This window comes from Mesoplodon bidens, assembly GCF_964165515.1.
Source record: "Mesoplodon bidens genome assembly, chromosome: 5".
NCBI classification, from domain to species: domain Eukaryota; kingdom Metazoa; phylum Chordata; class Mammalia; order Artiodactyla; family Ziphiidae; genus Mesoplodon; species Mesoplodon bidens.
In genome coordinates this window covers 2,323,313-2,349,426 of record NC_138161.1, presented here as the reverse complement: position 1 = coordinate 2,349,426, position 26,114 = coordinate 2,323,313, and the positions used below count along the sequence as shown (strand labels likewise).

At 56.0% G+C, this 26,114-nt stretch overlaps 2 protein-coding genes across 8 annotated transcripts in view; both read left to right on the top strand.

Annotated features, from left to right (window-relative positions):
- TRPM2 (transient receptor potential cation channel subfamily M member 2) overlaps positions 1–5,914 on the top strand; it is a 50,683-nt gene extending 44,769 nt beyond the window's left edge. For all 7 annotated transcript variants that reach the window (XM_081234949.1, XM_081234948.1, XM_081234947.1 and 4 more), the window contains 5 exons: positions 771–857; positions 1,317–1,422; positions 2,971–3,072; positions 4,258–4,374; positions 5,064–5,914. In XM_081234949.1, coding sequence (XP_081091075.1) covers positions 771–857; positions 1,317–1,422; positions 2,971–3,072; positions 4,258–4,374; positions 5,064–5,189 — 538 coding nt within the window. In that variant the 3' untranslated portion in view covers positions 5,190–5,914. The remainder of the gene's footprint in view (positions 1–770; positions 858–1,316; positions 1,423–2,970; positions 3,073–4,257; positions 4,375–5,063) is intronic.
- Positions 5,915–16,796: 10,882 nt separating this feature from the next.
- Positions 16,797–19,723, top strand: LRRC3 (leucine rich repeat containing 3). The gene is given in 4 exon segments (XM_081234147.1): positions 16,797–16,920; positions 17,724–17,827; positions 17,830–17,869; positions 17,871–19,723. Coding segments are annotated over 4 exon segments (957 nt in total). The 5' UTR covers positions 16,797–16,888; the 3' UTR covers positions 18,652–19,723.
- The last annotated feature ends 6,391 nt before the right edge of the window (positions 19,724–26,114 follow it).

The window sequence follows — 26,114 nt, the reverse complement described above, 5'->3', positions numbered from 1 at the left end:
TGTGCCAGCCTGGGGTTTGGGGATCCGAGGGCCTCCTCTGCTGGGGTTTGCTGGGGAAGCAGCACCGCAGGGCGGAGGCTGAGGAAGGAGCAGTCAGCACCTGCAGGGGGACTGCGGACGGCCAGGACGGGGGCTCCACGGGGCGGGCGGTCGTTGAGGGCACCGGGGGAGGAGGTGTGTGCTGGGCCTCTGGGGAAGGTTCTGGAACAGGGAACAGAGGCTGTGGAAGGAGGTGCTGGGAGACGGGTGGGGCAGGAGAACAGACATGACCAGGAGCGTCTCCAGCCCCGATGGGAGGGGACTAGGGGGACGTGGTGCTCAGGACGAGAGCAGGACAGAGTGTCACGGCGGGGCAGGGGGACCGTCGGGTGCCAGCTCACAGGCCGGCCGAGGCCCTCGGACGCAGCACGATGGTCGGTCAGGCACGCTCGGGGGGGTCTGCAGTGGGGCTGGGCTTCTGCTCCCAAGGAGACCCCTTTCCTTTCCAACTCAGCCAAGGTGACCTGAAGCCTTGGAGTCCCCCAGGGACAGGATTCGGGGTGGACAGCCCCAGTGGGTGATGCGGAGTCGGCCATACCGGTCAAGGGGCCCATGGGCCTTGGGGGTCCGCGTCAGGGCTCCATACGGTGGCCTCCTTCCTGCTCCCATCCATCCTGGGCCAGGGCAGGTATGGGCGGAACTGGCATGTGCCCCATCAGAGGCCCCGCTTGCTGCCCCGGCCTGGCTCTCCAGCTGCAGGCGGCAGGCTGAGCAGACCCCTGTCCGCCCAGGAACCCCATGGGCCGCACAGGGCTGCGCGGGCGCGGGGACCTCAGCTGCTTTGGCCCCAACCACACACTGCAGCCCGTGATCACCCGGTGAGTAGCCCCGATGAGCACACAGCGTGCGCCACGCGCCCTACCCCGTAGTGGCCTGGATAAGCGCGGGCGTGCCCCAAAACACAGGGCAGGAGCGTCTATGCCCCCAGGCTGCCCTCACTTCCCTGTGGGTCCCCCTCCCTCAGAGGCCCCTTGGGGGAGGGACAAAGCCAGGGCCAGGGCTCACTACGCAGACAAAGTGAAAATCCATATCAATCTACCCGTCATTTCCAAAGAGTCACAGAGGTGGAAGGGCCGGGTCCAGGGCACATGCTTCTTTAAGGCTTTTGATAGAAAAATCTTCTCCCCAAAGGCCTACCCGTTCTAGTCAGACCAGCAGTTATGGGAGCGATGGTTACTATCTCTGTGCCCCTGGAGCAGGCGCTCAGGAGTGGGGGGGGGTGCCTTGGCCTCCCCCGCAGCGGGGGAGGGACTGACCTCGGACCATCCCTCCTGCAGCTGGAGGCGGAACCAGGACGGCGCCATCTGTCGGAAGGGCATAAAGAAGGTGCTGGAGGTGCTGGTGGTGAAGCGCTGCCTCTCCGAGCACTGGGTGCTGCCCGGGGTGAGCCCACGCCCGCCGGCCCGGGGCCCGGGGCCCTGCGTGCCTTTGTCCCACCCACCGAAGGAACACCACCCACCTGTGGTCGCTGCCCTGGACAGCTCAGACTCTGTCCTTGGTTCTGAATGACAAAGGCCGGTCCTGGCCTTTCAGAGGGAATTCTCCCTCCTAGTACCTTGTTTTGCGGTTGTGAAAAGGGGTTCAGGTGCTTTTCGGAGTGGAAGCGCTAATTGAGCACATACTGCATCCCGGGGGGCACCAGGCTCAGGGCTGGGGCTGCCTCGGAGGCTAGACTGGGTCTCCCTGCAGAGCTCAGGGGTTGGGGTCAGACGCGGCTCCCAGGTGGGTGTCTCAGGCGCGCACCTGCCCCTAGCCCTGGGGCCCGAGCTGAGCCTGGGGCTGGGGATGGGGGTGCACAGGCCCTCAGCTCAAGGGCGGCAGCTCCTTGCAGGACCGAAGGCCAGCGCGCACCCCAGAGGCCTTGTGACAGAATTGGGGTGTGGAAGGCCCTGGGCCTGTCCTGTCCAAGCGGGCCCAACCGCTCAGATTCTGACCCGCCAATCTGCCCTCTGCCCCCCACGACCCTGTCACTGCTCTGGGGTTGGAGTAGGCTGACCCTTGCAGGAGGACCGTGTCGCCCCCCCAGACCCCCGGCTGGTCTCTGGGTGCAGCTCTGTCCGGGGTCCCCTCCTCTGAGCCTGCACCCGGGAGTCCGTGATTCGCCCAGCTCAGCAAGAGGCCGTCGGGTTTCCCCACCATCCACCCAGTGGCCCAGCAGCTGCTCTGCTGCGACAGAAAGTTAGTGGGTGTCTGTGGGGCAGAGGTGCCACTGAGGGTCTTCAGACCCCAACCAGGATTCCAGGGCCCTGGGCGGCTCCCGTTCTTGCAGCCATAGCCCCTGTGCCCTCTAGCTGAGGGAGCACGGCTCTGAGCCCAGGCCCGGCCCTCTCCTCCCGCGGGTTCCCCGGCACCATTCAGCCTCCCCCTCTGGCACTTCGGTCTCTCCTGCCGACGGGCATCTTCTGAGCTGTGTCCCTGTGTCCCCGAGAGAGGTACTGAGGGGCATCTGATGGTCCCCGCCACCGCAGCCAGCGAGGGGCTAGAGCGTGTCCAGGGCCTATGAGGATGGACATGACGTGGACTGAGAGGGTCCCCTAGATGGATGGGGAGGGGAGTGCGGGTGCAGGCCCGTGTCTGGGGCGTCGGGAGTGGCCGGGAGCCTGGTGTGCTAGAGCACAGGCTGGAGACGGGGACAGGGATGCACACAGACAAGACACAGCCCGGCTGGCGCTCAGGGTGGTGGAGGTCAGGGGGCTGGCTCCCCTACAGTGCCCTGCGCGCCTCAAAGGCTGTGCCACCCTCCTGCCCCGCGGGCTGACGTGGACTCTAGGCTCTGGGCAGTGTCACTCCAGCCCCGAGGCAGCTGCTGTCAGACACTCGTCCGCCTGTGGCTCCAGGGGGCTGGCCTGCTGCCCACGCTGGGCAGGTGGCCAGAGGAAGCAGGTCCCCAGACAGCCGTGCTGACCCGCCCCTTGCTCCCTCTCTGCTTAGGGCTCCCAGGAACCCGGAGAGACGCTGCCCCGGAAGCTGAAGCAGGTCCTCCGGAGAGAGTTCTGGCCTTCCTTCGAGAACCTGCTGACGCAGGGCATGGAGGTGAGGTGATCTTCCTGCTCTGCTTGCACCTGTGCGTCTGGGGCCCCGAGGTGCGGGTCGTGACAGCTGCAGGGTGGGCTGCATGGAGCTGGGGAGCCTCCTGGAGGGACCCACGTGGCCGCGGCTCTGGGCCCCTCGCCTTCTCTCTCTGTCTGGGTTTGCTCCTCCCGAGATCAAGTTGGGGGGCTACGGCCTCTGCCGCCCTGGGGCCGGGGCACGCCTGGCGTCCGGCCCACACTCCCTCTTGCCCTGAGCACATCTGGGCACAAAGACATAACTCTCTTTTCAGTTAATTTTCAAAGGCCATACTTTTAGGTCCACATTTTTGAATCCACCTCGCTCTTTTTCAGGACCACATAATATTTTGTGCCATGATTTATTTAAACAGTCCTCCAAGTGGGCATCTGAGTCGTTGCTGGTTCTGTCTCTGTGGCATCTCAGGATGAAATAGGCAATGGCTGATATTTACGGTTTTGACCTACAAACCAAGCAGTTTCACACGGCTTGTCCCATGCAGCCCCACAGGGAGCACTGCCATCTCTCTTTTCTCTGCTTTGTAAAAATAAACTTCTTTATTTGTTGAGGTAAAATCCAAACAACATAAAAGGAACCATTTTGAAGTGGGCAGTTCAGTGGCATTTAGTACACAGACAGCGTGGCATGGTCACCACCTCTGTCTAGTTCCAGAACATCCCATCACCCCGAAAGGAAGCCCATACCCATTGGCAGTCACTCCCTTCCCTCCCCCAGCCCCTGGCACCCACGAGGCTGCTTTCTGTCTCTGTGGATTTGCCTGTTCTGGACATTTATTATAGGTGGAATCATACAGCGTGCAGCCTTTGGTGTCTGGCTTCTTTCACTTTGCATAATGTTTTGAGGTCCACTGGCCCTTTTTAATCCTCCCAAGGACAGTCGAGGCAGGTCTGGGTACCAGGCCAGAGACCAGAAGGGAGATGAGTGAGGCTGTGGGTCCCCACGATGCGTCAGTCAAGCTGAAGGTGTTGGGGGCAGGTGGACGGGGTGGGGGAGAGCCAGGCGGGGCTTGGGTGCAGTGGACAGCTGTGCTCAGAGCATCCCAGACCTGGACCGGTTGCAGAGAAAGCATGGGGCCCCTTCCTCTGGGAGGAAGCTGGGGGGCTCAGGGGTCCATCAGGCGAAACAGCTCACACCTGTGCTGCCTCCCAGGTGTACAAAGGGTACGTGGATGACCCAAGGAACACGGACAACGCCTGGATCGAGACGGTGGCTGTGAGCGTCCACTTTCCAGACCAGAGCGACGTGGAGCTGAAGAGGCTGAACTCTGTACGTGGCCTGCTGGGCCTCCGGCTCTGAGGACCGGGGGGACCGGGGGCATCAGTGATCGGGAGAGCCCCAGGGCCTGCAGGGAGGGGTCTGAGGGGTTCCAGGGCCAGGGGCATCAGTGCTCGGGAGAGCCCCGGGGTCTGCAGGGAGGGGTCTGAGGGCTTCCGGGGCCAGAGTGGGAGCTGCGTGGGTCAGAGCTGTGCCCAGACGGTACCAAGGGGGCATCCGGGAGAGGCCAGAGGGCAGCAGCAGGAGACTGGGGCACAGTCGGGGCTGGCCAGGAACCCTGGAGGCCTCCAGGCTCGCACCCAGGGGAGGCTGGTTCCAGCACTTTTGTGGGGTTGCCGTCCCCTGTACTTAGATCAGTCCTACGTATCCCTAATCCAGAACTGGGACCACGAAGTCCCAGGGAACAAAACTCAGGCTGTGTCTGCAGGACAGAAAACCCCAGAACAAGGCTGCACCTCTTCTCTCTCCTCCTTCAAGGGTTTTTAAGGCTTTGTGGGCATTTTCTGATTCGTGCCTGTGCAGCAGAAGGATAAAGCAAGCGGCCATTGGCCAGGGCTGTGGCAGGGCCGGGAGCCAGGTCGTGGGGTCCCCGTCATCCCCTGACGTCTGTAGTCTCGGGGTGTCTGGGTGGGGGCAGGGCCGGCTCAGGAGGGAGTCAGGATCTACCCCTGTCCTTGCAGCACCTATACTCCTGCGACACGGGGGTGTCCATCCGGTGGCAGGTGGTGGACGAGCGCATCCCACTGTACGCCAACCACAAGGCCATCCTCCAGAAGGTGGCCGCCTTGTTCGGGGCCTACTACTAACCTGGGGACGCAGCCCGGGCAGCTCTGCAGGGGCCGGCAGAGCTGCTCCATCCACGGCCCCCTCGGATCAGCAGCCCCTTATGCCAAGCTGTTGAACTGGGAGGCTTCGGGGTGCCCTGGGAGGAGAGCTGAGCAGGGCGCAGGTGGGTTCCGGCCACGAGGCAGGGCCTCAGGGTTGAGATGGCCACGGGGACCCCACCAGCCAACACTGCTTGTCCCGAGCCTGCTGGCGGCCAGTGGACACCCTCCTGGCCACATCCTGTGAGCAGCATGTCCACGAGCAGAGGTGTCTCCACCCAAGGCTGGCACTTCCTGGAGAGTCGGGGTTCCCCTATGGCCTCCTCAGGCCCACACCCCGAGAGGGCCTCCACCGTGACCTAACTCAGCCCCTTGCCTGGCCTGGGGTGGGGCACTGTGGGACCTATTTCCCTTGGCTGTCAGTGCTGAGCCCCTTAGCAGGGCAGGAGGTGCAGGCAAACTCTGGCCTCCTCCCGAGATGCAGAGGTCTCTGCCTGTGTGCTGCCCCGGGACCCAGGCGGGGAGGATGCAGACGCACTGTGCGGGCGGGGGCTCTCCTGCACATGGTGCCCCCTCCCCCCACCCTGAGAGCCCGGGAGGAGCGGGCGGTAGGTGTGGACTGAGGGGCCACCCAGTTCAGCATCAGCGACTCATAGGCCATTAGGAGCCGTGGAATGTTGTGAAAACCCCACATGAAATCCGCTTTCCTACACCAGCCTCGCCCGCCTCTTCTGTGCTTCCCTCGAATAAAGTTATAGACACAAGCAGTGGTCAAGGTGCTGTGTCTGGGTCACCAGGACCTCACCCAGCCCACAGCCAAGCTTCCTGGGGCCTGAGGGGGTCTCCTGTGGACAGCCTGCAGCCCCTCCAGTCCAAACTCATGATTTCTCCTCCAATCAACACCCCCCAACACACACACACACACACACACACACACACACACACACACACACACACACACACACACACACACACACACACACACACACACACACACACACACACACACACACACACACACACACACACACACACACACACACACACACACACACACACACACACACACACACACACACACACACACACACACACACACACACACACACACCCTCCTCATTTCCTCGACCCCGGCTCTGGCCCCCAGCTTGGGACCCAGCCCCTTGCGCCTCCCCACTGGCCCCTACCCTGCAGGCAGCCACTGTGGGGGCCTCGGTTTTGCATCTCGAATCTCATATCCAGCCAAACGACCGTTCCAGTGGCGGCACCAAACAAAGACCTTTTAGAAGCATAAGGACCCGGAAGGTGTGCTTCTCATGCACCCTTCCTGGAAGAATTTCTCAAGGATGAATTACAGAAAAGCAAAACACACTGTCTTAGTCAGCTTGGGCTGCAGAACAAGGCACCACAGATGGAACATTCACTTTCTCACAGTTCTGGAGGCTGGGAGTGGGGGTCAAGGTGTGGGCAGGGTGGTTCCTGGTGAGGGCTCTCCCCTGCTTGGCCACAGCCACCTTGAACTGTGTCCTCAGGTGGCCTTTCCTTGGAGTGTGCAGGAGGGGGGGCGGCTCTGGTTCTTCTCTTATAGGGGCACTAATTCTATCAAGTCAGGGCCCCACCCTTATGACCTCATTTAACCTTACTTCCTTAGAGGTCCTCCCTCCAAATACAGTCACAATGGGGATTATGGCTTCAACGTAGGAATCATTTCGTCCAACACACACACACACACACACACACACATGCACGCGTGCACAGACTGAGCTCTGTGCAAGCAAAGGAACCAGTAAATGTAGGGCCAAGTCCTGCCACTGTTGAGGCATAATATAAAAAGAAATTTGGGCCTCCCTGGTGGCGCAGTGGTTGAGAGTCCGCCTGCCGATGCAGGGGATACGGGTTCGTGCCCCAGTCTGGGAGGATCCCACATGCCGCGGAGCGGCTGGGCCCGTGAGCCATGGCTGCTGGGCCTGCGCGTCCAGAGCCTGTGCTCCGCAACGGGAGAGGCCACAGCAGTGAGAGGCCCACATACCGCAAAAAGAAAAAAAAAAAAAAAGAAATTTAATGATAGCTTCTTGTCGAAGCCCCAGCTGGTCTCCCTGGGAGCTGGCAGAAGAACAAACGCAGAGAATCCAAGTGCAGCGCAGGTCTCCTCTTGCTCATGAGGGAGAAATAGATGCTGACCGGGCCTAGTGCTGGGAGAGAAATGCAGGCGGTGAGACCTGTAAGTGTATCACAGGCCCAGGGTGACCTCCAGAGGATACAAAGAGAGGAATAATGTCAAACCACTGGAGGAAACAAGAGGAACGACCACATCAAGGAAAGAAAAAATATCAATAGAAGATGATTCACATGAAATAAAATGGCAGGAACCAGTCAAAACGTGTCAGCAATTATGGCACACACAAATTGTGAGTCATATTGGGATAAAAAATTAACAAAAAATTTCTCTTCTTTTCTATATGTTTTTCTCTATCACCCAAAGGAGACATGTACTAGATGACAACACAAGGGATTCATCCTAGCAAACACTCTCAAAAGGAAAACTGGGGAGACAGGTCCAGCAGAGGACAGAACCCAAGGCTCGAGTTTGTCCTTTTAAGGACAAAGGGGAATATTTGAGTGGGAAAAGGTATAAGTCCTTTAAGAAGGTAGCACTTTTGTGAACTGCTATCCACCTAGAACAATACCTTTTTAAATATATAATGCAAAATTGATAGAAATTCACGGAGAAATGGGCAAATTCACAGTAATGTTTGAGACTTTTCTCTCAGAAATCAAGGAATCAAGGAGCAAAAGAAAAATAGGGCGGAATTTGAATAACGCAGTCAACAGGACTGAGGTCATTCTGTGTGGTGTATGTTTACCTACATATTATGCGTGTATTTATCTATAAATACATATTATATATTATACATATATATTATGCATAATTTACACACACGTGTTTATGTGTAAGTCGTGTGCAATATGTTTCTTTAGGTACAATATGTGTAATATATATGTATATTGGTAGAGTAAATGATGTGTAATATGCGCATATATGTACACACAGTCTATGGCGGGTGTGTGATTCTGTACCCACCACAACAACATGGCCCAGAAGAGACACATGGTTCTCAGACACGGAACATTCACAGAAGTGGGCGTGCATCACACCCAGCAAGTGTGTGGATCTCAGCAAGTCTCCAAGGGAGCTCCATCACTGAGGCCACACTCGGCTCACAGCTTCCGAAGCGTAATGTTAGAACGCAGCCGTGCCCCAGAAGAGGACAGGAGATACATCAGTGATTCCAGGTGCCTTCACGGGATGTGAGTGACCAGTCCCCTGACCACTGGAAGGCAGCTGAGGCGGCGTCGGGCACAGGACACTGCGGCACCCCACCCTCTGCCCTCCCTGGTGGGGGGCTTCCGTCCTCACTCTGGAGCCTCTAGTTTCAGGGCAGGAGGACCAATGGGGAGCGGCAGTGTCTCTGTGGGGAGAGTGGTTGCTGTCCCCGAGCCTCTGGTTGGCACTAGGCCCAGGGCCACCCCTGCTGCTCGGGATTTGGGGCAAGTGAGGCCTGCGGGCTGGGTGCTGCATGTGCTTCCATGCCCTCCACCTCCCGCCCGAGACCTGCACCCTCCTGGGGAGCAGCCAGAGCGAGACAGTGAGGGAGTCTCAGGTCACAGCCCCAGGGCTGTGGCTGAAAGTCTCAGGAAGGAACAGCTAGGACCCTAAATGCACTTATTTGAAAAGGAAAAGAGTGAAAGTAAATTATCTGAGGTTATGACTCAAGAAGCTCAAAAAATAGCTACAGCATCAACCTAGGAGCTCAGGCAGGGACCAAGTCAGAGTTTAATGAGAGGGAAAAATTAAGAATTGGCACCGTGAATGTATTCAGGACTCGGCTCTTGAAAAAGGGCAACAAAATGGACAAAACTTGGAGAAGAGGAAGAGTGAGAGACCTGGGGAGGGGGGCTGTGTGCTGGGGCGGGGGGCGAGGGAGACTGCCCTGGAAAACCCAGAACTACTAGGTAAGGTGCAGGTGGCCTCCACTTCCCTGGGAAACGGGCTGCCCTCTGCTCCCACACTGGATCCGGGCGGCAGCCCAGAGTGTGAGGCCCTTTGGTTCCGAGGGGCTTCGGGAAGGGCGCGGGGGGCTGGGCCCTAGCTGCTCAGGCCCAGTGCTCGGGAAGCCCTCGAGGGGAACTAACGTCAGGGCTTTTCGATCCAGGAATTCCGGGAGATCCAGGGATTCCAGGGATTCAGGGAGCGTAGGAGGAGGCTGAGTCTGGCCCAAGCTGCTGAGGGTAACGTTGCCCAAGGCAATCCAGCCATCGAGGCTCTTTGGCGAGCTCAGGCCCTGCTTTTGTGGTGCTGGGCAGCGGGCAGGCTCTTTCAGGTGCCCTGGGTCCAGCCCCTACCCACGAGCTGGCTGCAGTCAGCAGAGCCTGGCCGGCCTGTGGTTCTGTCTGAGGGTCCCCACGGCTGCACGAGGGCAGGAGGCGGGGCCGTCTGGAGCCAGTGTGAGGCTGGGGCGGCTGAGGGCCACGCTGGTGACTGTGGACGGGCAGGTGGGGGAGCAGGGTGGCGAGCACGCAGCTAGACGGCCGGCCACGCCGCAAGGAGGGGCCAGTCCCGGGCTTCTCTGAGGTGTCTTTGCGGGCAGGCAAGGTTTCGGCCTTGCCGGGAGGTTTCATTCATCTCCACCACGGTGGCTGCCTCAGGCTCTGCTCCTGCCACCCCCTCCCCAGGGAGGCACACGCAGACCTCGCTAGCAAAGCAGCCTGCCTGGTGGGAAGCAAGTACCCAGCTGAAGCATCGTGCTTTCTCCCTGGGGTCAGACGGCCTGGATCCTAGGTGGATAAATGGGTGAGGTAAGCAGCCCGGAGCCCATTCACACTATAAGGGCAGCTACAATGGACAGACCACGTGGCCAGAATGGCATTAGAAGGTTTCTGGTATTTCTGAGAGCAGGCTCGTGGTCTGGAGTGGACAGTGAGCCAGGCTCTCGCGGGGCCCTGCAGCCTGGACCTGGCCGGCTGCCAGCACCTTCTGTGGCGACTCCGACGTCATCACCTAGTGAGGCCACGGACCAGTGAGGACCAGGAGGGCAACACTGCACCCTGAATGGACCCATCCACCCACCCATCCATCATTCTATTCATCACCTACACGCGTAACCACCTGTGAGCGCACACGTGGCCAGCACACCGCTGTTTTTTTTTTATTGAGGAGTTACACGCCCTCAGTCACCCGCCCACATCTGAAGTGTGAGCAGCTTGGTGGGTTTTTTACTTATGTTGACGACCAGCACCCAGATCAAGACACAGAACATGTAGCCCCAGAAGCCCCCTCACACCTCTTCCCCGTCCCTGCCTCCACCCCCTGATCTTGAACTTTCCATAAACAGAAGCCACAGCGTGAACTCTGAGTGTCTGGTCCCTCCCCGCCCCCCGCATAATGGCTGGACTCACCTGCATCCACACTGCAGTTTTGGGTGGCGACCACATTCATGTGTTTAACTTAAATATTAAAAATATTCCATAATTTGGGGCTCCCCTCTTCAATCTACTCTACAATAACATAGCGGCAGCTTCACGGCTCATCTTATTTATATCCCTTTAAAAGACTGTTGATGGTAAGATTTGAGGGGCTCCTACCCACGTGGATGTCCACTGCACGGCCGGGGACGGGCACACCCTGCAGGGCTCCCACCCTAAGTGGCAGGTGGTCTGACGTGACCCGACGCAGTCTGTGATGAGAAGTGACAGCCGACAGCACCCCCCAAAGCGGCCACTGACATAGCAGTGAAGAGTCCCAGCTAGGAGTCAACTAAAGGGAGAAAATGGGCTCAAAAAAGACTCAGTCCCGGGGCTTCCCTGGTGGCGCAGTGGTTGAGAGTCCGCCTGCCGATGCAGGGGACACGGGTTCGTGCCCCGGTCCGGGAGGATCCCACATGCCGCGGAGCGGCTGGGCCCGTGAGCCATGGCCGCTGAGCCTGCGCGTCCGGAGCCTGTGCTCCGCAACGGGAGAGGCCACGGCAGTGAGAGGCCCGCGTACTGCAAAAAAATAAAAAATAAAAAATAAAGGACTCAGTCCAGAAGAAGGCAGGAAAAGAGGAAAAGGAAACAGAGCAGAGGGACAAAGGGGGCAGAAACAGAGGACAGACGGGAGCTCACAGTTCCCATCACCCTGTGGATGTGGGGTACCAAGCCATCACCTGCACCACCAGCCTTATTGTGCGCCCCGTTTCCCCACTGTGCCCGGGTATATCCCAGGATCCCACATCCCATCTAGTTGCCATTTCTTGTCTTTTATGATCTCTCCATTTTGGAAGCATACTGATCAGTCACTTTGTATAAAGTGCCTTTCAATTTGGGTATGTCTGACGTGTTCCCACGATTGGCAAGAAGAGATTGTGCATTTTTGGCAAGAATACTATGGCAGTGATGCCGTGTCTTTCTCAGTCCGTGGTATCAAGGGCTACATGATGTCAGTCTGTCTTATTACTGATATTAACCTTGGTCACATATGTAAGGTAGTTTCTGCTGGGTTTCTTCACTGTAAAGCTAATATTTTTCCCTTTGCAGTTAATAAATATATGGAGGATGAAACTTTGATGCTATGGAAATCCTGAAGGAAACTAAATATAAAGACATAGGAGGGGGAGAGGGATAAATTGGGAGATTGGGACTGACATATACACACTACTATATATAAAACAGGTAACTAATAAGAGCCTGCTCTGGGCTTCCCTGGTGGCACAGTGGTTGAGAATCTGTCTGCTAATGCAGGGGACACGGGTTCGAGCCCTGGTCTGGGAAGATCCCACATGCCGCAGAGCAACTAGGCCCGTGAGCCACAACTACTGAACCTGTGCGTCTGGAGCCTGTGCTCCGCAACAAGAGAGGCCGCGATAGTGAGAGGCCCACGCACCGCGATGAAGAGTGGCCCCCGCTTGCCACAACTAGAGAAAGCCCTCGCACAGAAACGAAGACCCAACACAGCCAAAAATAAATAAATAAACAAATGTGGGGTTTAAAAAAAAAGAAAAGAAAAAGAAAGAAAAAAGAATATTATTTTTAAAAAAAAAGAACCTGCTCTATAGCACAGGGAACTCTACTCAATACTCTGTAATGCCCTATATGGGAAAAGATTTGATATATGTATATGTATAACTGATTCACTTTGCTGTACACCTGAAACTAACACAACACTGTAAATCAACTATACTCCAATAAAAATATTTTTAAAAAAGACATAGGAGGTTAAAAGCAAAAGGATGGAGGAAGATATCCCATGCTAACCCATCAAAACAGAGAGCTGGAGTGGCTATTAGTGTCAGAAAAGTCGAATTCAAGGCAAAGAATCTGGGGATAAGGAGGTTCTTTTCATAATGATAAAGTGGTTGATTAATCAAGAGGACATACTAATTTGAATATAAGCCTTCAAAATGCGTGAAACAAAAACTGATAGAACTGCAAGGAGTAACAGACAGATCTCAGGAACCTCAACACACCTCTGTCGATAATTAAGTAGCAAGTAGATGGAAAATCAGTAATCATACCATCAGCAGACTTGACTTCATCAATATTTATAGAATATTCCTCTGAGCAATAGAACACATATTTAAGTACACACATAACAACTTTTAACATGGGCCATATTCTGGTCCATAAAATGAGTCTAAATAAGTTTAAAAGGATCTGATGCATACAGTGTATGTTCTCTAACAACAATGGATTTAAATTAATAATCAAATGCGGAATAATCTCTGCAAAATCCTCAAATATCTGGAAATGAAATAACGTACTTCTAAACCCATGGGTCAAAAAGAAATTAAAAGGTGTATTTGCAAATATTTCAAACTTAGTGAATATGAAAATACAACATAGAGTTTTTGGGATGCAGCTAGAGCAAGACTTGGAAATTTATATGCCTACGCAGGCATATCTTGTCTTATTGTGCTTTGCTTTATTGCACTTTGCAGATATTGTGTCTTTTACAAATTGAAGGTTTGTGGCAACCCTGAGTCGAGCAAGTCTATTGGCACCATTTTTTCCAACAGCATTTGTTCACTTCGTATCTCTCTGTAACATTTTGGTAATTCTTTCGATATTTCAAACTTTTTCATTGTTATTACATTTGTTATGGTGATTAGTGATCAGTAATCTTTGGTGCTACTACTAGGACTCAGATGATGGTTAACATTTTTTTTTAGCGATAAAATATTTTAAAATTAAGTTATATAAATTTTTTTAGACATAATGCTATTGCACACTTCATAGACTACAGTATAGTGTAAACATAAGTTTTATATGTACTGGGAAACCAAAAATTTAAGTGACTTGTTTTATCTTGATATTCATTTTATTGCAGTAGTCTGGACCTGAACCTGCAATATCTCCAAGATATTGCCTATACTAGAGAATAAGAAAGGTCTCAAATCAGTGAGCTCATCTTCCTCCTTAAGATACTAGAAAAAGAAGAGAAAATTAATGTAAGTAAAAGATTAGAGTAGAAGTCAATGGAAAAAAGAAAAGGAAAAAAATAGAGAAATCTATGAAACTAAGAACTGCTTCTTTGAGATTATCAATAAAACTGACACACTTCCATACTGACTGGTCAGTAAAAGGAAGGAGAGAAGACACAAAGCACCAACATCAGGAATGAAAGAGGTGACATCACTTCATACTCTATATTGAAAGGATGAACAATTTTATGCTGATAAATTCAACAGATTTGATGAAATGGGCAATTCCTTGAGAGATGCAAGCTATAACGTTCAGTCAAAGAAAAAAATAACCTCAGCAACTCTGTATCTATTAAATAATTCCACAGCATGTAAAAATAATAATACATCATGAGCCAGTGAGATTTATTTCAAGGACACAAGGTTGATTTAACACTTGAAAGTCAATCAGTATAATCCGTCATATTAATAGACTAATAAAAATATTCTTCATAGATGTAGAAAAAAACGTTTGACAAAATCCAACATCCATTCCTGTTAAAAACTCTCAGCAAACTAGTAATCGAAGGAAGCTTTCTTATACTGATTAGGACAGCTACAAAACCCTACAGTCAACATTATTCTTAATGTGAAAGACTGAATGTTTCCCCTTAAGGTCAAGAGGAACAAGGATATCTGCTCTCACTCCTCCTATTCGGTATTGAACTAGGGCTCTAGCCAGCACAGTTAGGTAGGAAAATGAAGTAAAAAGACATTCAGACTGGGAAGAAAGCAGTAATACTCTTTTTAGTTACAAATAATGTGATTGTGTATGTAGAAAATCCTAAGGCTTCTATTAAAAAGTTACTAGAACTAATAAGTGAGTTTAGCAAAGTTCAGATCAGTATATAAAAATTTATTTTATTTCTATATATTAGCATTTAACAAAGATAAATTGAACTTAAAATACCATTTACAATAGCATTAAAAAATCAGAGATAAATCTGACAAAAGATGTGTGAGATCTGTAAACTAAAAACTACAAAACGCAAATGAAAGAAATAAAAGAAGCTCTAAATAAATGAGAAAATATACCATGTTCATGGATTGGAATACTCAATATTGTTAAGATGTTAATTCTCTTAAACTGATCTGTAGATTCAATGCAATCCCACACAAAAGCCCACTAGGCTTTTTTGTTTTTGTTTTTAATTTTTGGCTGCACCCCGAGGCATGTGGGATCTTAGCTCCCCAACCAGGTATTGAGCCCACACTCCCTGCATTGGAAGGCAGAGTCTTAAACACTGGAATGCTGGGGAAGTCCCCACTAGGCTTTTTGGGTAGAAGTTGTCAAGCTGATTCTAAAATTCATGAGGAAATACAAAGAATCTTGGATGACCAGAAGAACTTTATGGAAGAACAAAGTTGGAAGAATAATAGCTCACACTGCACACCAAAACTAACTCAAAATGGATAATAGACCCAAATGCAAAATATAAGTGCAATATGTAAGATTTCTTACATATGACACCAGAAGAATGATCCATAAAAAATAAAACACTGATAAATTGGACTTCATCAAAATTAAAAATTTCTCTTGGAAAAACTTTAAAGAGAATGAAAAGACAATCCACAGAATTAGAGAATATATATACATATCACATATCTGATACAAATCACAAAGAATTCTCAAAACTCAAAATAAGAAAACAACTCAATTAAAAGTGGGTAAAAGATTTGAACAGAACACTTCCTTAAAGATAGACAGACAGCAAATAAATAGATGAAAAGACACTTAAGTCATGAGTGAAGTACAAATTAAAACCATGATGAGATATACCCTTACACACCTATTAGAATATCTAAAATTAAGAAGAGTGACCATACCAAGTGCTGGTGAAGATGCGGAGCATACACAGCACAGGAATGTAAAATTGTACAATCACTTTGGCAGTTTCTTAAAAGTTAAACATAAGCTTCTGTATGAACCAGTCATTCCACTCCTAGATATTTACCTAAGAGAAATAGAGTATTTGCCCCAACAAAGATTGTACACAATTTTCATATCAGCTCATTTGTAATAGCCAACAGCTGGAAACAACCCAAATCTCCATGAGCAGGTGAGTGGATATACAAATGGTGGAACATTCCTGCAATGTCTCATTACTCAGCCCCAAAAGGAATAACCATTGCTAAACGCATCAGCACCTGGTGAACCAAAATGAATTATGCTGAGTGAGAGAAGCTAGACAAAACGTACACAACCATGATTCCATTTATATAAATTACAGGAAATGCAAACTGATCTAGTGATAGAGCAGATGAGTGCTTGCCTGGTGATGGGGACCAGAGGGGATGGATTGCAAACGGGAGACTGGGGTATTTACTATCAATACTTTGAGGTGGTGATGGTTTCACGGGTGTATACAAATGTCAAAATGTATCAAATTTGAATATGTGGTTTACTGTATATCAATTACACCACAGTAAAGCTGTTATAAAACCCCTAAGGATGGCTCAATCCCCACATTGCCTACGCGCCTTGGACGCCCATGCATGGACCCTAAGACGCGAGGTGGAGGAGTGGGGGTGGGGATATGGGGGGTGGGCAGGAAGAGACCCAGGTGGGCGGAGACCTAACTCCATTAATGCTTTGGCAGCCACTGGCACCATACCTGAGACAGACGCTCTGGGTCTTCGCGCTGACCCGAGGGTCTCCAACTTCCCCGCCCCCGCCCCCCACATCCTGGAGCCACAGCCAGGGGCGGGGCTCTGGGGTCCCCCCCCCCCACGACTCCGCCCACAGCCCATGAGACACACTCCTAAAATCCTGATCCCAGGCCTGCCCACGCCTTCCCACAAGCTAGGCTCCCAGGCCCCGCCCTTCGTCCTCAGGACCCCCTCCCCCCATCGTCCAGGCCCCGCCCCACTCAAGACTCCGGCCAGACCTCGCCCTGGCCCCACCCCCCATCTTTAGGCCCCGCGATGTCCTGGCCGCATCCTGTCACACAAGCTCCGCCCATGCCCCGCCCCTAATTCTCAGGCCCTGCTGTCGTTCAGGCCCCGCCCCGCTCCGGACTCCGCCCCGCCCCACAGCTCCGCCCCAGACTCCTCCTAGGCCCCGCCCCGGGAGCGCAGGCCGAGCCGCGTGTGTACCCAGCGGCCGCGGACTTGGGCGTAGGCCTCCCGGTCGCCGCCGCCCTCCGGGCGTGGCGCCGGCTCGGATTCCGAGCGGCAGAGAGCCTCATGCACAGCAGTCTCCGGACGCGGCCGCGCAGGTAAAGCTCCCGCCTCATCCCGGAGCGTGGACACCCCCGCCCCCGTCCATCCCCCACCCGGGAGTCCCGGGGGTCCCTGGGGTCCGGAGCCTGGGAATCCAGAGGTCCGAGGTCTGGGGTCCCCCCGGGGCCCGAGCCCCGCCCGCCCAGGCCCCGCGCGGCCCCGCCACTCCACGCCCAGCGCGGGCCGCGCGCCCAGGGCTTGGCTTTTCTCTTTTCTCGTTTCCCTTTTTCAAACATAATTGATATAAAAGGCGCCGACCCCGATGCCGGTGCGGGTGGCTCCTCCCATTAGGGCCGACAGAGAAGAGCTTTAATGTTATAATTGTCAAAGGGATTGTCACAATTAGCAAAGCGCTGAGCTTCTGACAGCAGCCTAGCCCCGCGGGGATGAGGGTGCCGGCTTGGTTCCCAGTGGTGGCCGGCGGTCGCCCCTGCATTCCAGTTTCTTATGAAAACGCTGCAGCCCAGTCTTCCTGCTTTCCAGCCCTGAGTAGCTAGGAGGGGTGGACTCCCATTACCCGGTGCTGTCCAAGCCCCTGACCCCCAAGGTGTGCAGTGGGTGTGTCCAGGGCAGGGTGGCAGTGTTCTCGGTCGGCTTTGCTGGGCACCAACCCCCAGCCAGCAGTCAGCACAGCCTTGCTGTCCTGGGTGGCAGTGGGAATCTCCAGGAGGACGTCACAGAGACCCCCCCACTGGTCAAGTGTGTCCGTTTGGCTGTGACATCTCCCCCAAAGTCAAAGTGTGCCCCTGGGTCCCCAGCCAGGCCACGGCCGGCAATGCTGATTGCTTCTCTCTTTTAGGACCGAAAGAGAACACCGTTCTTCCTTGCACGTGAGGAGGGAGCGTTTATGTCTGTGTGGGATGGTCCCTTCCACAGCGGCACCGGGGAGTGGGGAAGAGTGTAGACCGCCGCGCTGAGTGAGAGCGAAGTGCCGTCTGTCCCCAGTGTTCAGGATGGGCCCCGTGGGCAAACACAGCCCGTCGTCCCTGCCGGTACCCACGGGGGGGTCTTGCCTCCTCCTCCTCTTCTGCCTGCGGTTGGGTGCCTCTTGCCCGCTGAGCTGCCAGTGCCCTGACCATGCTGGGGCCGTGGCCGTCCACTGCAGCGGGAGGGGCCTGCAGGAGATCCCCAAGGACGTCCCCACTGACGCTGTGCTCCTGAAGCTTGACGCCAACAAGATCGCCCGCATCCCCAACGGAGCCTTCCAGCACCTGAACCAGCTGAGGGAGCTGGACTTGTCTCAGAACGCCATCGAGACCATTGCCCCCGCCGCCTTCTCGGGCCTGGCCGGGGGCCTGCGGCTGCTGGACCTGTCTCACAATCGCATCCGCAGGATTCCTAAGGACGCGCTGGGCAAGCTCAGCGCCAAGATACGCCTGTCCCACAACCCCCTGCACTGCGAGTGCGCCCTGCAGGAGGCCCTGTGGGAGCTGAAGCTGGACCCTGACTCAGTGGACGAGATCGCCTGCCACACCTCGGTGCAGGAGGAATACGTGGGGAAGCCGCTGATCCAGGCTCTCGACTCCGGCGTCAGCTTCTGCAGCGTCCACCACAAGACCACCGATGTGGCCATGCTGCTCACCATGTTTGGCTGGTTCGCCATGGTGATCGCCTACGTCGTGTGCTACGTGCGCCAGAACCAGGAGGACGCCAGGAGGCACCTGGAGTACCTGAAGTCCCTGCCCAGCACTCCTGCGTCCAAGGACCCCATCGGCCCCACGCCCTAGTGCCCACGGCTCCAGCAGCCCAAGGCCCACCTGTCTCCTGTCACTCCTGTAGCAGATGGTGACTGAGTCCCACCTTCGATGTTCCCCCAGGGAGGGTGACACGGCTGCTTCTGTCCAGGGCTTCACTCCGACAGAGCGCTTTCCACAGGGCGTGTAGCTGCTGCGACACCTTCAGGTCAGGCAATTCTACCATCGGACCCACTGACAGATGAGGACACGGACTCAGAGAAATGGAAAGTCACGGACAGGAAGTGATCCCGCTGGGGTGTAAATTCAGGCCGTCCATCCTGCTACGCCCCTTCCGCTCTGGGAGCCTGTGCCACGGGGCGCCCGCAGGGTGGACTAGCATTCAGAGGAGAAAGGGTGCGTGCCCATGAGTCAGGCTCCCCGAGGAGGTTGGGTGCATTTTGCTGGCTGTAGGCACAGGTCGTCCTACCCCGTGGAACTGGTTTGCCTTTGCTTCCCCGGTATTTCCTGAACACCTCTGAGCACAGGGCTCTATCCACAGCCAAGTGGTAGAGACCGGATTTTTCTCGGGAGATAAGTGGAACATGTAACCTTTGAACAACTTTGTCAGCTTTGTTTATTCTCAGAATGTGTGTTAAGAGTAACACTTGTACCAAAATTTCAGTCCAGTGAGAAGGGGAAAAAAAAAAAACCAACCCCAAACCAAAAACTTAAACCATGGAGAGAAACCTGAGGAAGGTCCATAGTAGCTCCTCAGGGGGCCGTGTCAGCAGCCAGAGAAGTGTGGCCGTGTCCCGATTCCTGCTCCTGCGGCTGTGCCCTGCCCCAGGGAGCCTGTCATCTTGGGTCGCTCCACGCCTTGCTTTTCTACTCACTAAGCAGCTCCTTTCCAATGGATGGGAGGATCGACCTCTGATGTTTCAGGGCTCTTCAACAGGTTGCTTCGTTTCCTCCAGCGACGGGGACTCTCTCCTTTTCAGCTTTGCTGACAGGACTCTCAATGCTACTTTACTGCTCAGTTTTGTTACCTAATTCATGTTCAGGGTAGACTTTACCTCCACCTGTGTAACCCTGATCTGTCTTTCCAGTTTTATTTTTCACGGTCTTTTTGTATGAGTGTTTATATTTTAAACTACTTCAAATATTTTGGGGGGAAGCCAGTTAGGGGTACATTGCTCATGGATCTAAGGTGTAAAGGACAGATGCTTAGAAAGGGTAAAGGTCGGGGGAGGTTTGTACTCGGAAAGTGTCGTGTGACTGGCAGTGGGAAACACATTTACGTGTGGATGCAGTGCGTCATGAGTTTTCAGTTGTGGTGCGTTAAAAAACAACCAACAGATGCCACTACCCTCCCACACCCCAGCACCACCCCCTGCGGTCACGGGGGGCACAGCACGCACAGTGTGACCCGGGGGCTCTGTGCTCTGAGTGTGGGGTGGGCCCTTCTCTGCCCACCGCCCAGACCAGGGTGCAGGAGTGGGGGGCAGGGCTCAGATGATGCTGCGAATGATGCCGGTCCTCAGGACACCAACAGCCCACCCACCCTGCCAGTGAGAACTAAAAAAGCCAAGCAGCCAGCCTGGGTGCTGGTCCGCTCGTGGGACAAACGCCATGGGAGCAGGTACGTGTGGCCGCCGGCTGACCAGCGGGACACGGGCTCTGTGGGTGAATTGGGTCTCCCTTCCCCGTGCATCCTGGGGTGAAGGGTCCCGCCAACACAAGGAGCCGTCACCTGGCAGGTTTGCCCGATGGACGTGACCCTGAGTCCCAGACTGAGGCCTGGATGGAGGTGGGGGCGGATGTGAGCGTCTTGCCGTTGCGGCTCGGGTCCCACAGGTGCCAGCCGGCCTGGGCACCTCGGGGGGCCCTTTCCGCTACCAGGGAACTCTTCATTTGCTCTTACATAGAGCCAGCCCGGAGCCTGACACCAGCCAGATGCTCTTCTGGGGGCGCACGGGGAGTGAGTGGGGCTTCTTTCCCCCCAGCCTTTGCTGGTACCCAGCGCCCAGCCAGCCTTCCCCCTGGTGTGGGCCTGCCAGGCTCCTGTTCCGCCCTGCTGGGAAGAGGAAGTGGGCCCAGGAGCCCAGAGCACACCCGAGGGCCCACTCCCTCTCATCCCGAGTCCAGAGTCAGGGCGCTGCCGGCCCCTCCTGGCCTTTCTGCCCTCCTCGCCCCTTGTGGGGTCTCCCCGGAGAGCATACCTCCCTGCCAAGACCAGCAGGACCCCAATTCCAGGACCCGGAAGCTCCTTCCTGCTCATGGAAGCTCCCAGCCCTGGTGTCTGGGAGCCCAGCCCTCCCCTTGCCCTTTTTCCCCTTCCTCCTTTTCTGTCTTCCTCTCCCCTCCCATAAGGGACTGCTGAAGGCAATGCCCTGCCTGGGCCCACCCGGTTCCTTGCTGCCCTGTGTGAGTACAGACGCCCATCCCCAGCCCTGTGGGTCCTCAGGCTGACCCTCCACCTGCAGCCCAGCACCGATGGGCCGGCATGAGCCGGCATTTGCTGTCTTCTAGTTCTGTGGAGGCCGGGGTCAAGCTGGCCCCATGGAGGGGACCCGTGTTGACAGTGGTGGGGACACAGCAAAGGGGGTGCCTCAGTCGGGGGGTCAGTGGGCGGCGCCTTTTTGGGACATGGGTGGCCCCTGGCTGTCATCGCAGTCCAGGTGAGAGGCGTCAAAGAGCTTCGTGCGCACAGCCCCGCTTCTGCAAAGCCCCTCCTGCCTGCGGAGGTAGCACTTCACAGGGTCTGGGGGTCAGGGTGGGATGACCTTGGGGCTCCTTATGGGGCAGAGGCGTGGTGTGAGTGCACTGTCCTGACAGCCGCCCAGCCGGGCCTCTCATCCTTCCCATGGGGGCCAGAGGGGAGGGGAGGGGCAGTGAGGGGCTCATGGGCCGCTCGGGAGCCCGGTCCCCCTGCCCAGCCACTCTGGGCCGGGGTGAGACTGCTTGCTCTCTTGGTCCCTGGCCTCACCATGGGCGGTCCCCTTGGAAACCAGAGCCCCACCCCTGATCCTGACCCTAGGAGGGGACACCCCACACTCACAGCCTCCTGACACCCCACCTCCCTTCCTCTTTGGACTTTGGGGCCCCCAGACACGCACAGTTGCTCCCTTGGGTGGTCCAGCACTGGGGGATGAGCAGGCATACTGCTGAGCCCCCAGCAGAGCCATCCTGATACACAGAGGCTCTCCCTGGTGGGTTGGGCTCCCAGTTCTGCTCCAGAAACACCCCAGGCCCCTCCTCGAGGCTGGCTGCAAGGCTGTAGGAGGGCCTCGAGGCTGGGGCTGGGAGGATGCCTGAAATGGTTCCTCTCTGGGAAGGGCCCCGGTGCTGGAACCAGGGACTGCCCCCCACCTTGGGGACCCAGTCCCTCAGTCCCCCTGCAGGGAGGGTGGATGACAGTTTTAAATTGGATGTGGGACTGGGGTTAAACCTGGTTGTGTTTTTCTTAAAGGAAAGTTGCTCCAGGGAGGAGGTGGGGCGGAGGGGAGGGGATAAAGGCGGGGGGCTGGACAGCCCTGTGCCCGGTGCTCCCCAGCCTCCCTTGCAGCCTGTTGTCCAAGATGCGTTTGCATGAAGACTTGCAGCCTCCCTTGCAGGCTGTTGTCCAAGATGCGTTTGCATGAGACTTGGGTCCTGGACTAAGTTCCCTGGGGAGGAGGCGCTGAAGACTGTGGAGGAGATGGAATGTTCTGGACTTGTGGCAGCTCCCCCCCCCTCCACCGCCATGGCAGGAGCCTGGGGCGGTTTCTGGAGTCGTCTTTCCTGGAGGCTTGGCCCCAAACCCCATTCTACTGTCCTCCCCACCTACCGTCTGCGAATCCTCAATAAACCTTTGTGCTTCAGTCCACTGCGGAGGGGCTCTGTTATCTGTGGCTCTGCGACCCCACGCGGGCCGGACCTGCCCACGTTGCCTTCCCTGCTGTGTTGCGGAGCCGCCAGCGCTGCGAGCCCACGGCTAGAAGAGCCGGGCCAGGGATGGGGTTCCGGGGGTGCTGGGCCCGCCTGGAGCGGCTCGAACAGGCTCGTGATGGCCGACTGTCAGGTTTTGAGGAGTTTTGTGAGTCAGTCGACACCGTGATGTCAGCTTGAGGTTGTCCACGGGAGAGCCTTTACTTCAGGGCCGTTGACAGCAGCTACAGTCGAGTCGCCCCCTCCTGCCCCGAGAAGGCTGTTGGCCGTTTGGAGGTTGTTAGCACTGCTGCTGGGGTCCCTCAGGGGCACCGCCTGGCACCCAGTGAGCCAGTTCTGCTTCCACATCTCCCCCCACCTCAGGTCAGTTCTGGGGGCAGAGCAGTGGCCCCCAAGGATGTCCAGGTCCTAATCCCGGGAGCCCGTGACGATCGGGAATGGACCGCCAGCCAAGGAATGCAGGGAGGAGCGCAGGAAGCCCCTAGAAGCTGGAAGAGGCAGGGAATGGATTCTCTTTTGGAGCCTCTGGAAGGAAACAGCCCTGCACACTTTGGTTTTAGCCCAGTGAGACCCGTTTTGGACTTCTGACCTCTAGCATTTTAAGAAAATAGATTGGTATTGTTTAGGCCACTAAGTGTGTGGTCCTTTGTTACAGCAGCTTCAGGGAACTAACAGTCTCCCCACTTCGAGAGCGGCTGCTGTGCCCAGAGCAGATGGCCGTCTGAGCTCCGTGGCTGCCCTGCTCGTCCGCACTGAGTCCCAGTTCTTGGGGTCAGTACGTGTTTAATGCCTTGGCCGAGTGACCAAGAGTGACCTCAGGAGCTCACTTCACCTCTTGGCCTTACTCCCTTCCCTGCAAGATGGGAGCTACCCTCCCAGACGAAGGGCCATAGTGCAGGGGCCACAGCAGGGCTGGAACTCTGAGCCTGCCGGCTTCCACGGACCCCCCCACACACACACACACTACACACCTACAGTGTGCACACACGTGCACACACTCATGCACGTGTATGCACGTGCTCACCCAGACACACACACCCACACTCACCACACATGCACACACACCCACCAGGCAAGCCCACAGGTGCACGCATTCACACTCACACAGGGCCATACACTGGACACTTGCCCCCGCCAGCAGACGTGCCCACAAAGTGTGTACGCACACACACGCACACACGCGCGCACACGCACTCATTTCTCCTTTGCCCAGGGGACGTCTGGGGGCCCCGCTCAGCCTCGCCCCCCACAGGCTAGGGAGAGAGGCGAGGCCTTGCCGACCCCTAACCGGGGGCCCTGAGGTCAGATGTAGGGGGACCCCCCGAGTGCCAGGCTGGGTGCAAGATCTTGAGGAGGCTGCGTGTCAGGAGGGACAGCTCTTCAGGGGCAGCAGCTTGGACCCGGCCTGGAGGAAGGGCCTCTGGGTGGGTGCCCGGGCCCGGAGTTGGTGAGGGTGGGCCAGTGGGCGGGCTGCACACGGGGGGCCCCACGGAGGACGTGCTGACTGACGGGGATGAGATCGGGCTCAGCGGCTGCCAAGCTGCACGGCCTTGCAGGAACCCGGCATGGAAATCAGCGCTCAGGCCCGCAGCTGTGCCCAGGGCAGGCTGCCCACTGGCAAAGAGCAGTGGCCATGAAGGCACGTGGGCAGCGTGTACCGCCGGGCAGGGCACCTCAGCGGATTCTCACGGGGCCCTGGCTCGGTTGGGAATGTTTTTATTTTCAGACAAGAAACCCAAGATTCCGAGGTCCAGGGGGAGAAATGGCGGATGCAGGAGTTGGCTTGTTGCAGGCAGAGTGGGGCTGGAATCTGGGCCTTCTGACACCCAGGCCTGGAAGTCCTCATCTGGGCCCTGGAGTGTTGCCAAAACGAAGAGGCAAGTCCCGGGCTTAGCCCCAGATTGAAGAATGGCCAGAGCTAGAGGCAGAGTGGAGCCCGGCCTCACGGGCCCCTCCCCACATGCAGCCGCGCCGGCCAGGAGCGGAGATGCCCTCACTGGGACCCAGGTGTGCCCGGGTCTGCATCTGTAACCACGGCAACAACACTGGCCAGAAAGAGGGCAGGCGCGTGGTTGACTCAGCTGTCAGAAGCAGCCACACACCTGCCTGGAGTTCTGTGCAAAGCGAGATGGAGAGACAAGCCCACCGGCCGACCTTCCCTCTGTGCCCAGCTGCTCTTGGAGAGGAGGGGGCCTTTGAAGGAAGGCTGAAGAAGCAGCAGAGACAGAAGCAGCCTGGGAGTAGAGGGAGAGCGGCCACCAGGCTTGGACGCTGACACCAGAGCCCATGTTGACAGCCGACCCTTACTTCTGAACGGGGAAACTGAGGCACCGAGTGCTGAGAGCACTTGCCCAAGGTCATGAGAGATGCCGTGCTCCCAGCTAGGGCGTGACCAGGCTGCTGGGCAGCAGTGGATGGCAGAGAGACGTCCGGCGGTGGCCCATCAAGCCTCCACAGCCGGGCAGTGACATCAGAGAAGTTAAGATACGGAGAAAATCCGAAAAGAACACATTTATGTAAACATATGAGGACCACAGTCACTGGATTTGTAGTTGTGGCAGGTGTAGCTCTCAGAACAGTCGGGACACTGAGCTGTCACCTGTTCAAAGTCCCTTATCTCATCAAGTCACACCCGACTCCCAGCGCCCAGCCAGCCCGGGGCAGGGACCCTACAGGACCGTCCACCGCGGCTCCGCACGCTCCTCCCGCTTCCGCCTGCCCTGCCCCCACACGCACACTCAGACCTTCGGAAGGTCAGCGATGAGGGCCTGGAGGCCTCTCTGGGCGGGGTCACCTCTATGCTGGAATTCTCTGAGGGGCCTGTTGTCTGCGGCGGTGTGCAGAGTGGGCACCCGGGCCCTGACCCAGGCGCCCTGGCACAGCTCTGAGCGGCTGCCCCTGCCAGGCCCCACCAGGGCGGCCCCTCCGCCTGCACAGCTGAGCTGGCAGCGGCCCCCTTGGGCCGTCCTGCTCCCCAGAGCCCTCGGCACCCCGCTGTCTTGGCTCAGCTGGCATTTCCCCTGTGCCCACCGCAGGGCACCAGCCAGGGTGGACCTTGCTTGGCCGGAAGGACCGGGTCCCGCTGTCTCTCTGGGGGCTGGTTATCACCCGGGGTTAGTGGTGTTGCCAGAAGATGGCCCAGCTGACGGTCAGCAGGACCCAGGTCCCCTCCAGGCTCCCCTGGGCTTAGCGGTCTTGCAGGGGTCACTGGATCAAGGGCGCGGAGTAGATGCCAACCCTCCCGTCCTTGCCCCGGGCTGAGAAGTCGCCTTGGAGTCAGAGCCTGTCAGTCTGGACGTCACAGTAATGAGGACACCAAGACTGAGGTTTTCCAAGCCAGTAACTTGCAAACAGAAGAAGTGCTCTGCTCAGTTTTCAACTGTTTAGCAGCCCCAAGAGAAGGACCCTGGCAGGTCCTGGTCACCACGCCAGCCCCGGAGCACCTGGGGTTGTGACATTCGCTCGATGACCTGTGGACGTAACTCACCAATTTAGTCTGTTTTGCACCGTTTGGATTTCTCCTGCTGGGAATGTTTGCTCTTGTCCGTGCGGGGCGTCGTGTTTGTACTGGTTTGTAAAGCCTCCTC